The 15918-nt window shown below is 35.6% G+C and overlaps 1 protein-coding gene across 1 annotated transcript; it reads left to right on the top strand.

The window, feature by feature from the left end:
• The first annotated feature begins 14955 nt into the window (after nt 1–14955).
• On the top strand, nt 14956–15918 carry LOC127207328 (olfactory receptor 10AG1-like). Its single transcript, XM_051166723.1, has one exon. It carries the CDS (start codon nt 14956–14958, stop codon nt 15916–15918), a length of 963 nt encoding a protein of 320 aa, XP_051022680.1.

The raw sequence follows: 15918 nt of genomic DNA, 5'->3' as shown, positions 1-15918 counted from the left end.
CATGTCTTTTCTTGGGGAGCAAAAACAGAACTACTATTCATTTCAGATAGAGAACCCACAATAAACCAAAATATGCACATGATGAAAATCTAACTCACTAAATCAATTAAATATTATTGGGTCTATTTATAGGAGAATGGGTGAAGAATTATTTACAGGTGCAGAAACGACTAAACACAGATGTATTTCCAAATCCACAACAGAATGGGTGACAGTTCACATACTGGGAACCTGGAGCACACTGTAGAGCTTGCAAACAGCTGAATAATCTTTTCAAGTTCTCAGCTGTTCTAAGCCTCCAAATATAATATTGGAAATTGAGAAAGGGAGAAAAGACTCAACACCAGACCAGAACACAGTGAGGCAAACATTAAATAGTGGAGTTCTATGTTGAACAGGAGGTGGGTCGAACAAAATCTGAAGTTCTTGAAAAGCCTTGTGTCCTTTTACTTTTTAGTATATAACTTCATTGCACTTCTGGCTCCTGATCTTCCCTGAGAAGAGTCTTACCAAATGCTCACAAGCCTGGTTTCCCTGTCATCCTAAAGGTCCCCCATGTAGCTTAGGTTTCATTTTATACTCTCATGGACTTGTCTTTCGAAACTGTGATCTTTCCTTATGTCCTTGGCTTGCCAGGACTTTCTATGATATGTAAGTGGAACTTTTTTAATACTGTAAGAGTTGAATTCTAGATACTTGCAAAATTAACATCAGTAGAGGCTGGCAAGTTCTGTCATTATTTGGAGATAAATGTGTGACTTTTCAACCATGTTTGCCGCAATCTCTGTCTCTGACTAAATTCAGGAAAATATTTCTGTAAATTGTAGGGTAACAGGTCAGTGGAAAATAGCCCACTCCTGGACTGTTCCACAGCTGAAATTTGGAAATCCCTGCTCCTATGACTTAGTGTCAACAGCCAAGAGATACTTCTCACTACAGTACACTTTTCCATTAGCTCACTGAACATATTCCGCTTGCTCACTGCATATGTTTCAAAACCCTAGAAAAGCCCACTCCTCTTCCAAGCCTTTTACTTTTCCTGTTCCCACTCAGAGGTAACAGCAATTCTGTGTTTCTCCCCAATAAATCTCTTGTGTGAGGTTTGTTGTCTAGTATGATTATACGGTGTTCTTTATCTCCCTACTGCAAGATACACTTGTATCATAAAAACCCTTTCCTGATGAACATAAGTAAGGTTCAGAAAATTTTCATCTCAATGGAAATACTTCCAAATAATATATAATTTTATACTTTAAGGTTACCATGTAAGTCTGGACAGTTCTTTAGATACTGCCATGACATCATTTTATTGCCCTATTTTAAGATTTTGGTGTGTTTTTATTGGCTCAGTTATTGGTTTGCCATTCCCTCAATCTTTGCTCCATCTTTACCCCTAAACTTTTGTGTGCAAGACATAATTTGAGTTGAAGGATTTATGTGTAAATTGGTGTCCCCTCTGTCCTTTGGAGTGCCACCTGGCTATAGGAGGTGTATACTTCAAGCTCCTTAATCTTCAGTGCTAGCAGTCTCAGCTAAGGTCACTACCATAGACTACCTAGAGCTTCCCTGTCTCGGAAATGCTGCCCCCAACAGTTTCCATCCTTTCTCCTGGACCTCAACCACATCTCCCCACATGCTTGTTACTCTCCCCAACCTCTGCCCCATCAAGTTCCTTCCCTCCATCGACATCAGATGTATATATTATTTCCTGTTCTAAGTGAGATTCAACCTTCTTACTTTGGGTATTCCTTGGCTTCTTTGCAACTGAGGATTACAGCGTGGTTATCCTGTACTTTATAGCTAGTATCCACTTATAATTGAGTGCATACCATGAGTGTCTTACTGTGTCTAGGTTACCTCACTCAGGATAATCTTTTCTAGTTCTATCTTTTGCTTGCAAATTTCAATATTCTCTTGTTTTTAATACTTGAGTAGTGTTCCACTGTGTAAATATACTTCATTTTATTTATCCGTTCTTCACTTGAGGAACCTCTAGATAGTTCATAGTTTCTCTCTATTGTGAATAAAGCTGCTATGAACATTGTTGAGCAAATGTCCTTGTGGTATGGTGGAACAAATTTTGAGTTTATGACCAGGAGTAGTATAGCTGGGTCTTCAAGTAGAATTATTCCCAATTTTCTGAGAAAGTGCCAGATTGATTTCCAAAGTGGTTGTAGAAGTTTGTACTCACACCAGCAATGGAGCAGTGCTCTGAAACCTTGCCTGCACGTGATGTCACTTGAATTTTGGATATTAGCCATTCTGCCAGGTTTAAGATGGAATCTCAGAATTGTTTTGATTGTTTTTCCCTGATGACTGAGAATGTTGAACATTTCTTTAAGTGCTTCTCTGCCATTAGAGATTCCACAGGTGATAATTATTGGTTTTACTCTGAACCTATTTTAAGTGTGCTATTTCATTTGTGTTTTTTAATTTCATGAGTTCTTATGTGTTTTAGATAATAGCCCTCTGTCAGATATAGGGTTGGTAAAGATCTTTTCTCAACCTTTGGGCTGCCATTTTGTCCTTTTGACAGTGTGTTTTGCCTTGCAAAAGATTTTCAGTTTCATGAGGTCCCATTTATTAATTATTGATCTTAGTGGCTGAGCTATTGGTGTCATGTTCAGTAAGTCATCTTCTGTACCAATGAGTTCAAAGCTATTCCCCAGTTTTTCTTATATTATACTTAGTGTATCCAATTTTATGTTAAGCTCTTTAATCCACATGGAGTTGAGTTCTGTGCAGGGTGATAAATAAGGGTCTATTTACATTCTTCTATGTGGAGACATCCAGTTAGACTAAGACCATTTGTAAAGATGATTTCTTTTGTCCACTGTATGGCTTTTATTTCTTTGTCATATATCAAGTATCTCTATGTGTGTGGCTTTATTTCTGGGTCTTCAATTCAATCTCATTGATCAACATGCCCAAATTTGTGCCAATAAGTTGCAGTTTTTAATACTACTGCTCTGTACTACAACTTGAAAGCAGGGATGGTGATATCTCCAAAAGCTCTTTTACTATACAGGATTGTTTTGCTATCCTGGGTTGTTCATTTTTCCCCATGAAAGTGAGTCTTGCTCTTTCCAGGTCTGTAAAAAATTGTGTTTGAAAAAATATGGAAATTTCATTAAATCTTTTACTTCTGCAGATCCATGAGAATGGGAGATCTTTCTATATTCTGATATCTTCTTCATTGTCTTTCTTCAGAGACTTCATGTTGTCATATAGTTTTTTTCACTGGTTTGATACAAGTTACACCAAGATATTCATATTATGTGTGACAATTGTAAATGGTGTTGTTTTCCTAATTTCTCTCTCAGCCCATGGATCTTTTATATAGAGGAAGGCTGCTGATTATTTTTAGTCAATTTTGTATCCAGGCACTCTGTTGAAGGTTTTTATTATCTCTAGAAGTTCCTGGGTTGAATTTTAGGGGTCACTTATATATGCTGTCATATCATCTGTGAATAGGGAGACTTTGACTAATTCTTTTCCCTGATATCATTTAGTTGTCTGCTCTAGATAAGAACTTCAAGTGCTGTGCTAAATAGAGGAGAGAGTGGGCATCCTTGTCTTGTCCTTGAGTTTAGTGGAATTCTTTTAAATTTCTCTCCATTTAATTTGATAATGGTTAATGTCTTGCTGTTGTGCGTTTATTGTGTTTGAGTATGTGTCTTGTATGCCTGATCTCTCCAAGACTTTTAAAATGAAGAGGTATTGGGTTTTGTCAAAGGAGTATTCAGCATCTAGTGTGAAAATCATGTGTTTTTTCCCTTCAGTTTGTTTATAGGGTGGATTAGGTTGGTAGATTTTTGTATATTGAAACATCCCTGCATCCCTGTGATAAACAGTACTTGATTATGTTGGATGATATCTTGGCTGTGTTCTTGGATTTGGTTTGCAAAAATTTTGTTGAGCTTTTTTTTCATGAATCTTTATAATGGAGATTGCTCTAAAATATTCTTTTGGTTGAGTCTTAGTGTGGTGTACGTATCAGGATGACTGTGGCCTCATAGAATAAGTTTGGCAACGTTTTTCTGCTTTTATTTTGTGGAATTGTTTAAAGAGAATTGGTATTAGCTTCAGGCAAGTGTATGGAAACACGATAGATTTTTAAAAACCACTAGCTCTCCTGTACAGAAATGACAAACAGGTAAAGAAATAACTTAGAGAAACTACCCCCTTCTCAATAGTCACAAATAACATAGAGTGTCTTGGTATAACTCTAACAAACAATTCAAAGACTTGTATGACAAGAACTTAAATTCTCTGAACAAAGAAACTGAAAAAGATATCAGAAGATGGAATATGACTTATTATATTTTATTTTGTTATGGCGGGTTATTATCTGCTAGAAGCCTGTTTTCTTCTTAAATGAGAAACAGAAATGAAGTAGATATGGAGGGTAGGGAAGTAGAGAGAAACTAGGAAGAGTTGATGGAGGGTGAACTATAATCAGTTTATATAGCTTCAAAGGAAAAAGCACATAGATCTCTGTAAGTTTGAAGCCAACCTGGTCGACAGATCACATTCCAGGACAGCAAGGGCTATACAGAGAAATCTTTTCTAGGAAAAACAAAACAGAAGAAGAGGAGGAGGAGGACGAGGATGAGGATGAGGAGGAGAACAAGGAAGAAGAAGACGAAAAGGAAGAAGAAGAAAAGACCTCATAGCCTAAGCTATGGTGTTCTGTTCAGGAAGTAGTCTCTTGTGCCAATGAGTTCAAGGCTCTTCCCCACTTTTGCTCCTAACAGATTTAGAGTATCCAGTTTTAAGTTGAGATCTTTAATCCACTTCAACTTTAATTTCATTCCTGGTGATAAATATGGGCTTATTTGCATTTTTCTACATGTAGCCATCCAGTTAGACTAGCACCATTTCTTGAAGATGCTATCTTTTTTTCCATTGTGTGGGTTTTGCTTCCTTGTAAAAAATAAAATGCCCATGGGTATGTGGACTTATTTCTAGGTCTTATATTCAATTCCATTGATCAACCATCCTATTTCCATGCCAGTACCAATGGGACTTCATGAAACTGAAAAGCTTCTGTAAGGCAAGGACACCATCAGCAGAACAAAATGACGGCCCCAAATCAGCAGGAAGAAACTTTAAGAAATGATGACCCATTTCTCCTAAGGGGGTTGGGTAGGGTTTTTCTTTTCTCTCTTGGGCTACAGATACTTATTTTCATTGGGAGTTGGTTATAAGTTATTATTGGTCTTATTCAGAGAGAAAATGAGGTTGGACTCAGGGATATCTCTCTTTTTCTTTATTTCTTTTGTAGGTATGAAGATAGGGGTTGAAAAGAAAGAAGGGGGGGGATGTAGAAATATATAGAAGTGACAGGACAAAAAGTAGATTATTGAATATACTCACCAATTTAAGGCCTTAATTGTTACTCACAAGTAAGGTTATTTTTAACTCATTAGTATAGAATTTTGTATATTGATGCAAAGTAAATTAATTTTGATACATTGGTGTAGAATTCAAATTTAAGAATATTCTTCACACACATTATATATATATTTCTACTCTAGTATGAGGTATTTTCCACATACTATGCAATTATAATACAAAGTTTACTTCTAATACCTTAAAAGTGCTATTATAATCTGTTTAGGAAAACTAATACAAGATAATTGTTAGTTGATCATATCATGGTCATGTCAGTTACTAGTCTATTTTCCCACATGAATATATATTCTAGGTTTAAAATATAGATTTGATTTTATAGATACATAAAGTAAAATAGACAAGACCTTCAAAAGTCTCAGAGACCTACAGAATATGGCATTTAAAGATGTTTTTAATATTTTTGACAACAAGACAGGTTAACTCCTGACAACACCCAACATACCTCAAAGAAGATGATGAGCATCAAAGAACCTTTTTATGGAGATGGCTTCAAATGTGGCAAAGCAGCCACAAGTGTGGCAAACCAGCCACTGGGCAAAATTCTGCCTAAAATGGACAAGCTTGGATGTCAATGGCCAAACTCTGCCAAGACAGGGTAAGCAAGTCCTCAATATTTCCTGCCTCACAAGCATGTCTGTGATATATATTGGGCCAGAATGCTGAAGATGATGCTCCATTGTCATAGAGAGTTTGGGATGATTGTTCAGGCATCAAACTGTCTTTGTCGTATTTTCATTTTGGAAGCTGCTAAACTGCACTTCTGGAATACTCAGGCAAATAAGTTTTTTCCTTCTCAAGACTCTGATAGAGTTGAAGAGCAGATAGTTTGGTGATACAATTAAGCTTAGTTATTTAGGGCTTAACATGTTTTCAGGTGTAGATAGATGTGTTAAGTTGATAGAGATGAGATGAGAGATGATAGATATTGATTTAAATTCAGAATTTTGGACTTGCCATGAAAAGAAAGATGTTTTCTTTAAGACTGCCAAATACACAGAGCTAAAACACTATTAATGTAACATTTATCAATTCCTAATTTTTTGTGGGTCTTCCTGCTGTATGTAGTTACTTTTATTTATGTGTAATAATATAGATTTATATGTAAAAATATAATACATATATATAAAACAAACAAAACAAAATAAGAATAAGCAGAGACAGAAAGAAAGAAAGGAAGAAAGAAAGAAAGAAAGAAAGAAAGAAAGAAAGAAAGGAAGAAAGAAAGAAAGAAAGAAAGAAAGAAAGAAAGAAAGAAAGTCACACTTTATTCCAATTCTGCTATTAGGCTATGAAACAATATTTATTTAGCATTAAATTTGGCCACACATTTACATCTTTTCAAATTACAATCTTTGTAAACTTGAGAAACAACCATTAGAAGTTAGAGGGTTTTTACTGTTTGTTTCAATAAAAAATAAATAAAAATTTGTCTGCTTGTATTAAAAAAACTTTCTTCATCAATAATTTTCTTTCTAAAAGGAGGTTCTGTTTTATTTTGAGACATTGTTGAACACATGTTTATATGTAAAAGTAATTTTAGGTAAGAGAATTATATTTACATTGTGACATTTGAATGACAAATGGAAAAAAAGTTCTGGGTTTTTCCTCATCTTAGCTGTCAGTGCAGTGTGAAGGGGAGGGATGGTTGTTAAAAAAAAAAAAACAAGTCCCCTGATCAAAATTTTTCAAGGACTTATTTTGTTTTCTACGAAATAATGTCCAGTCATAGAAGGTGCCACATGGTTCAGGCCCAGGCTAAGCTACCATAACCCCTAAGCTCCCTGCACCTCACTGATATTGATCTCCTTTCAGAATGTACCCAGTTCTCACAAGCCCCCAGCTCTCTATGCAGGCTATCCATCTTCCTGAAGTTGTGGGAAAATATTACTCTTTCTAGAATATTCTGAAAATCGATTGCATTCCACATCATAAGTAGAATGTCCCATCCATGACTTTCATGCCATCTTCAAAGTTGCTCCAGTCCTTGCTGAATGGCCACAAGGCAGTTACTGCTTATTTTTGTCATTCTTAGTATACTTATTGTGTAAATAAACGTTTGAATCCTGTTTTCTCTCTTAAAAAAAAAAAAAAAAAAAAAAGGTTAGCAGTTAATACACAGACTTAGAACTGATAAATGTCCTGAGAATATGTTGCTGTGGATGTTTAGATCTAAATGGGATTTTTGTTTCATTCATCTTACACACAAGGGTCAGGGTACAGGACTGAAAACATGGTGGGAAGAGTGTAAATGCTGAAGGTTGAGGAGGAGTGTAAAAAGTTGTCTTTAGGATACGACATGGTTTTTGCAATCATGCACTCACATCATTAATGGTTATCTTTGTGAAACCTGGAGAAGATTTTGTCAGTTAAAAGTTTCTTCCATAGCTTCACCATTTGCTGAAGACACATAGGTTGCTCATAGTCCAGTGGATGTCATCACACACACGGACCTAACTAGCGACAGAGGAATATAGAAAAAACAAATAAATATAAATACAGGATGTCAGGATCAATAGAAAATTGGAAAACTTTGTGGAAATTGAAGAGAAAAATGGGAAGGGATGCACATAAGCTTTACATATTATATATGAATGAAATTCTCAAGCAATGTAAGTATTATTTAAAAAACAAAGCAAATATCATCCACTAGCTTTTGAAATGTAAAGTAACATAAAAACTTTGGAATACATTATGAGTTAACTAAAAAGTCAGCATTCGCATTATCATTCCAATACTAAGTAAGACTTGGAAGAAATTAAAATATTGCTAAATACAATATTTATTAATGATTATACAAAATATAAGAACAGAAACTTAGTGTGTCTTAAATTCTGAATGAAAATCAATCTCCATCACATTTTGTCATTAGCAACTTAAAACATCTATGTAGACCTAAAAACACCATAACCCTTAAACAACTAAGCTTCATTACAAAACTAAACTACCTGGTCTTCAACTCCATCAGAGTCTTGAGAAGTAATAAACTTGATTACCTGAGTATATCGGGAGTGCAGGTTAAAAGCTTTCCAAATGAGATGACAGAGACAGTTTCCTACCTGAATAGTCACCCAAAATTCTTGATTATGTTGAAGCATCTTCTTCAGCCTTCTGGCTCAATATACTTGAAAAACATATTTGTGAAGTAGGAACTATTGAGGACTTGTTTACCCTGGCTTGGTAGAGTTTGGCTGTTGACTCTTCTTGTGTCCAAGATAGGAAAGATGTTTTCTTCAAGGCTGTCAAATACAAATACTCAAAACAGTAAGAGTGTAATATTTATATAATTCCTGGTTGTGTCATGTTTCTTCTTGTCATCAGTAGTTTAGTGTATATATGTGTAACAATACAAATATATATTAAAAATAAAAAATGTTTAAAAAATGAACAAAAGGTTTTCACTAAAAAAAAAAAAAAAGAATAGAAACTTGAAGTCAACCAAAATTTCAATAAGATATGAGTAAATGCATATACCAAAGATTTCTCAGTCAATAGATTTTATTCTAAAGTGAAATATCGGTTTGCTATACTGATAGAACTAAGATCCACCTAGAATCTTCATACAGGGCAAAAGACTTCACATTTTTAAAGTATACATTCTCACAGATTATGGAATATGTATACTTGACATAGCTGATACTCTAAATAGAGGCTTTAAGGGAAATATGCCTTATATTGCTGTGAAAGAATATTTGTGAGTGATATAAAGATTATAATTTATAGTTGGAGGTGGCTTGAAATATTTTTGCATCTTTAATATCACATATTCATAAAGATATTTTTATTTTAAGTGCAGAGTCAATTTTGTAAAAAAAAGACTTGTCTGTCAGTAGTTTTACAAATTTAAGACTAACATGAGCTGGCAAATAATGAGATTCTATAAAACTCAACTGAAATTTCAAGACAGTTAAATACTTGCCTGTGTAAAGTTATTGTTTTACTTCTGTTGAAAATATTAAATATAAGTGTTATCATATCACAGTATGCTTTTCTGATTTTGAAGATTATGTTTAAATATTGAATTTTGTATTCAGTAAACATGAGCTTTTCCTTCTCTTTAGCAACGTTTGCACTCTCTGGAATTTTAGTTTATAGACTGATGTTGTGATTGACATTGACTTTATGAGAGAGTTGATCAGAAATAGCTGTGTCCATGATATGTCACTATGAATATATAATATTTATGCATTGGAAAACTTCATCATAGACACTATCACAACTACTACTGTTATATTCTACAAATCTACTCTAAAATGTTTTAACTTAGGGATTAAAAAGGACAAATTTTAAAAGCATTGGCTTTATATCTGTAAACTACGTGTCTACGTCTTCGGTCAAGCAATATTGAGTTGTAAAATCTCGACAAGAAAGTTAACTTTTATGATTAAATATTATAGATAATCAAAGACAGAATGCTACAGAACTAGAAAAATTACCTTTGAGGTTTTGAAAAATATTGACACATTCTCTCTTTTCCAACAAAGGCAAGGATTTTGGTAGAGAAAGCAGATGTTCTCCAAACATATTCATTTTACACATGACTGTATTTCTTCTTTTTAAAAAATTTACATATTTATTCACTTTACATCCGAGGCATAGACCCCTCCCTCCTCTCCTTCCTGTCACAGCTTCGCTCCTTCTTCTCCCTGTCCCCATCCCACACCAGTACATCAAGCTACATCAGGACTGAGTCCATCTTCTTCACCAATGACCTAGTGAGGCAGCTCCACCAGTGGGAAGTGACTGAAAAGCAGGCAACAGAATCCATGTCTGAGTCAGCTCCCTCTCCCCTTTCTAGGGGAACCACATGAACACCAACCTATATATTATCTTTGTATGTGTAAAGGGCCTAGGTCAAGTCCTTGCGTTGTCCTTGGTTAGTGCATTAGTCCCGACAAGCCTCCCCGGGCCGAGCCTGGTTGGATTTGTTGAGCTTCTTATGGAACTCCTGTCCTATCCAGGTCCTTCTATTCTTCCTCCAACTGTTCCACAAGATTCCCTGTGCTCTGCCCATAGTTGGCAATAAGTCTCAGTATCTGTTTCAGTCCACTGCTGTGTAGAGCCAAATAAGGACAGCTATGCTAGGCTCTGATCTGCAATCATAGTAAAGTATCATTGATAAACTCAAGGGTTGGCCTTTTCCCATGGGATAGGTCTCAGACTGGGCTAGGCATTGGGTGTGCTTCAGAGATGCCCCAATAGATCACCAAAGGACAGCATAGGAACATACTCAACAAAACCCAGGTCTAAAGTGCACCAACAAAACTCAGCTACCCTACTACAACAAGCCCTGGGTATCATAAAACACCTGAAGCACAAGAAAACAACCTTAAATTTAATCTTATGACAGTGGTAGAGACCTTTAAACATGAAATGAATTAATCCCTCAAAGAAATACAGGAAAATACAAACAACCAAGTGAAGGAAATAAATAGTTCCCTTAAAAAAATACAGGAAAATACAAGGAAGTATGAGAAGGAAATGAAAAAATAAAACTATTCAAGACTTGAAAAGAGAAATAGAAGCAATAAAGAAAACAGACAATGAGGCAATCATGGAGATGGAAAACCTAAGAAAGAGAACAGGAACTACAGACATAAGTATCACCAAAAGACTACAAGAGATGGAAGAAAGTATCTCAGGTATAGAATTTAGATAGAAGGCATCGATACACCAGTTAAAGAAAACAGTAATTCTAAAAATGTTTCTTTTTTATTAAATAATTTTTTTATTCACTTTGCATCCTGATCATAGCCTCCTCCTTCCTCTCCTCCCAGTCTCACCCTCCATCCCCTTGTCCTCAGAAAAGGAGAGCCCATAACCTTCCAACCCCAGATAATCGTAACATCAGGGTTGAGTTCATCACCTTCCTCTGTGGCCTACCAAGGCAGTCACCTCAGGGGGAAGTGACTGAAAAATAGGCAATAGAGTGTAAGTCAGAGATAGGCCCTGGTACCCTTAATAGTGGACCATAATGAGACCTCAGCTGTCCGTTGGCTACATCTACGTAGTGAACCTAGGTTCTGACCCAAGGTACATAACTGTCTTAAAGCATCAGTACCTATCTCTGTCATAGCCAATGATATGATACAGCTAGGCCTACTAATAATATTTTTTAAAGTTACAGACAAGTTGCACAGATCACAATTGACCCCTTTATGTTTGGCGCACACAATTAGTGAAATGACATATATGTTATTAGTTAAGGCTCAAAAGAGAACTTGAAGGACTGGAGTGTAGTTTAACATTGTAAATGCTTGCCTGAAAGCATAATGATGACTTTGACCCACAGGCTTTTAAAATAGCCTGAATCAATGGTTGTGTGCATCTGTATTCATATCATTTCTACATTAAGGTTGGGGGCAGAAACAGGAGTTGGAATCTCAAGGATGAACTAGCCTAAAGTATACACTGCAGCTCGAGAAAGAAAAGAAGAGATCCTTTTTCAAGAAGGGGAAGGAGAGAACTGATTCCTTGAAGTTGTACCCATGTGCCTCTTGTCCTCACAGATACACACACACACACACACACACACACACACACACACACACACACAGAGAGAGAGAGAGAGAGAGAGAGAGAGTGAGATAAAGAGAGAGAGAGAGAGATACACACACAGACATACACACACACAGACATACACACACACACACACTTATATAAGTACCCATGTACCCAAGCACAGTGGATGATTTTCTTATGAAATTTTTATTTATAACTCTTTTCATGAAATCCAGTTGTCTATGTGACTATGATGGTTGTTTATGGTAGAAGCAGAATTCCTATTTACTGACCACACAACTGTACTACATTGTAAGTGTAAGATACTTAAGACAACATTTTAGTTTCTGAGATATTTTCTGGTTGTTGTGATAGTTAAATTAATGCAAAATATTTAATTAGCTTTTTAGAAAGAGAATACAGGACAGACCAGAACGCATACCATTGAAAGAATGTATGCAGAGGTACAATTCATAATAGTCATTTTATTGTAAAAATAAGCAGGATTCAGAGCACAGAGAAAATGAGATTTAAGAAAAAGAATCTCTGTCCATTGGCTAGATCTGGGTAGGGGTTTGAAGTTTATGGCCTGTATTGTCCTTGAGTGGTGCCATAGTTTGAGCGGGAGCCCTGGGCCCAAATCTGCCTGTCATAATGTTCTACTTGTAGGTTTCTAGGACCCTCTGGATACTTCTACTTTGCTATTCTCCTATGCTTCTCTCATCTAGAGTCGCAATAGGATGTCCTGCCCTCTGTTCCAGTTTTCTGGTAAGTGAAGGCTTTCGTGGGACATGCCCCTTGGGCTAGTATGCAGATATAAGTGAGTATATACCATTTGAGTCTTTCTGCTTCTGAGTAGACTCACTCATTATGATCATTTCTAGCTCAATCCATTTATCCACAAATTTTGGGAAATCCTTGTTTTTAATAGCTGAGTAGTATTCCATAGTGTATATGTACCACAGTTTCTGACTTGATACCCTATGAGCATATACAGGGGGAGGAAATCCCCCTCAGGAACAGTCATAGGGGAGGGGAATAAGGGGAAAATGGGAGGGAGGAAAGAATGGGAGGATACCTGGGATGGGACAACCATTGAGATGTAACAAGAATAAATTAATTAAAAAAAAAAGAAAAAAAAAGAAAGAAAAAGGATCTCAAACAGACTGTGTAAGCAGGATGAACAAATATAACCCCACTCATGAGTCAATTGCAGAGTGATTATGTCATGTTTAAGCTGTGATTCATAAACACTGAGAAATGTCTAAACTGTGTTAAAAGTCATGATGATGGTTATACTTATATTTTCTTAAAAGCTAATTTAGGAGTACAAATTTCACTTCTGAAAAGAGCTTATACTACTCTCAATATGAAAGACAGAGAGCTCAGTGCAGGTGGCAGAAAACAAGGCTCATTGTCTTTTTGCACAACTTAGCCCGACTTTATGAGTCAGGAGAAATGTAACAAGAAGAAAAGCCAGATCAATGTAAGATCCTCAACTGCAACAGATGGAAATAATTCACCTATTTCAATTAAGTAAAACTAAGCAATTATTTAGTATTTCCCTTTGAGAAAAAGTCTCTAAGAAAGGAGAGTTGTCTACTCCAGCAACAGATGATGACAGAGACGAGTCCACTCAGAAAGCATGGCTCTGAAATAGAGCCAAAACAATATCATTTGAGTGTCTACCAGAAATTAAATTCACACATGAGATAAGTTGGTCTCTAGTGGTAGTATATTTATACTTTAAGAGTGCTGGGTGTCCAAAGCCAAGCATCACTTCAGCTGGGTGAGTGAGATCCTGAGGAGGGTTTGAAAAATCACAGGATAACAGGTACTTTTTTTTCATAAGTATTTGATGAAGTTCTATAAAGGTAATATTTAATTGTGTTTCTATAGTTTATTAATTATGATATTTCTTAACTGGAAAATCAAAGACAATAAAGCAAAAAACATGAAATTATGAGAACATTGTACTAACATAAGTTAGTTACTTAGTATGGTTACTATATTTATTCAGTTTCTTAATTGTGAAGTGAAATAATTATTTCAAAAAATATTAGTAATACTAAGAATGATGTTAATATATTTGACATTGTCTTAAAACTAGTACTAATAAATGCAAGGAAATACAAACATAATTTTCTGTTGAAACTTATTTAATGGTATATTAGTTCAAAGTAAATATTAACCAACTCAATTATATGTAGGTGAAATAGACTTTAGAAGAAAGGAAAATATACATTACATTCTCAGAATTTTAGAGAAAAATCATAGATAACAAATTCACATGGAGAAGGGCAATACAATAATATACTCAAAGTAGCAGCTTCTATTCATTAACATAAAGTTAATTATGTAACAAATATCATGTTTGTTTTTTTACAATGTCAATTGACCTTAAGTACTCTTTGAACAGGAAAGTTCTGTAACTCTGCCCTGCTTCATGCCCCGCCTGAATTAATAATTTTCATACACTGGATAAGAGCTGCTAATGGATAAGTTTGCTGAAAAGAGTGCAGAGGCTAATTTTTTCATGCCTGGCATATTTGAGAGGAGAAGGATGAACATTAGGGTCATGATTTATTGTCTTTTTTTCAGAAAATAATATTTTAAGAACATTGATTCATAAAATTATTAAAAGGAAGAGTTACAACCTCATTTTAAATGAACAAATTCACGGAAAAAAATCTTTGTAGGAAAAAGGATGGACTAGAGAGAAAAACATTATAAACTCGGACAAAATAGTTAAAAATAATGTAATGCAATTATATCTCAGTGGCAAAATAATGTTTGTCCACAATATACACTAGTAAATTAAATACACATCATAATATATGTCAATGAGATATATTATACTTATGTACTGAGTTGATTACAACAATATAGTCACTAATTTTTGAAATATCAACCATAAGAAGAATCAGAGTACAGTGAATGGGGAAATAATGCTCACATGGAATATCTCTATATGGTTCAGTTATCTTAATACTTGAATGTGTTTCAAATTGCAATTGCATTGATTATTTCAAATTTAGCATGTGGGATGATGAAGATCAATTTAAAACAGAAATATTGAATGCCTCTACACTGATGGAATTTATTCTTCTTGGCTTTTCTGGTTTTCCTCATCTGCAGTGGGTATTGTTTATGATATTTTTGTTCATGTATATAACTATTCTGACGTGCAACAGCATAATAATTCTGTTAGTAAAAACTGACCCTGCTCTCCAGACCCCTATGTATTTTTTTCTTAGCAACTTTTCCTTCTTGGAAATCTGTTACGTAACAGCTACTATCCCAAGAATCCTTTTGGATCTATACACCCTAAAAGGAAACATTTCTGTGCTTGCTTGTGCAACACAAATGTATTTTGTCCTTATGTTGGGAGGCACAGAGTGCCTCTTACTGGCAGCAATGGCCTATGACCGCTATGTGGCCATCTGCAAACCTCTACAATATTATCTACTCATGAAGGACAAGGTGTGTTTGCAGCTAGTAGCTGCCTCCTGGATCAGTGGGATTCCAGTAGAAATTGGGCAGACCTACCAGATATTCTCTTTGCACTTTTGCGCTTCTAACAAAATTGACCACTTCTTTTGTGATATACCCCCACTACTCAAGCTTGCCTGCGGCGACACTTTTGTGAACACGGTAGCAGTCTATGTTGTTGCAGTAGTGTTTGTCATGATTCCATTTCTGGTGATCATTGTCTCCTATGTCAAGATTATCTGCAACATTATGAAACTGTCCTCAGCCAAAGGGATGGCCAAGGCCTTTTCCACCTGCTCGTCTCACCTGATAGTTGTAGTCCTGTTCTATGGAACAGCTAGCATCACTTACTTACAACCCAAACCCAGGAAGTCAGAAGGAATGGGGAAGCTACTGTCTTTGTTCTACACCATTTTCATTCCAGCTTTGAATCCCATCATATATACTCTGAGGAACAAAGACATCACGATGGCCCTGAGAAAGTTGCAAAATAAGTTACTGACATGGTGA

The sequence above is a fragment of the Acomys russatus genome, chromosome 24 (assembly GCF_903995435.1).
Source record: "Acomys russatus chromosome 24, mAcoRus1.1, whole genome shotgun sequence".
NCBI lineage: Eukaryota > Metazoa > Chordata > Mammalia > Rodentia > Muridae > Acomys > Acomys russatus.
This window is presented reverse-complemented; position numbering and strand designations above follow the sequence as displayed.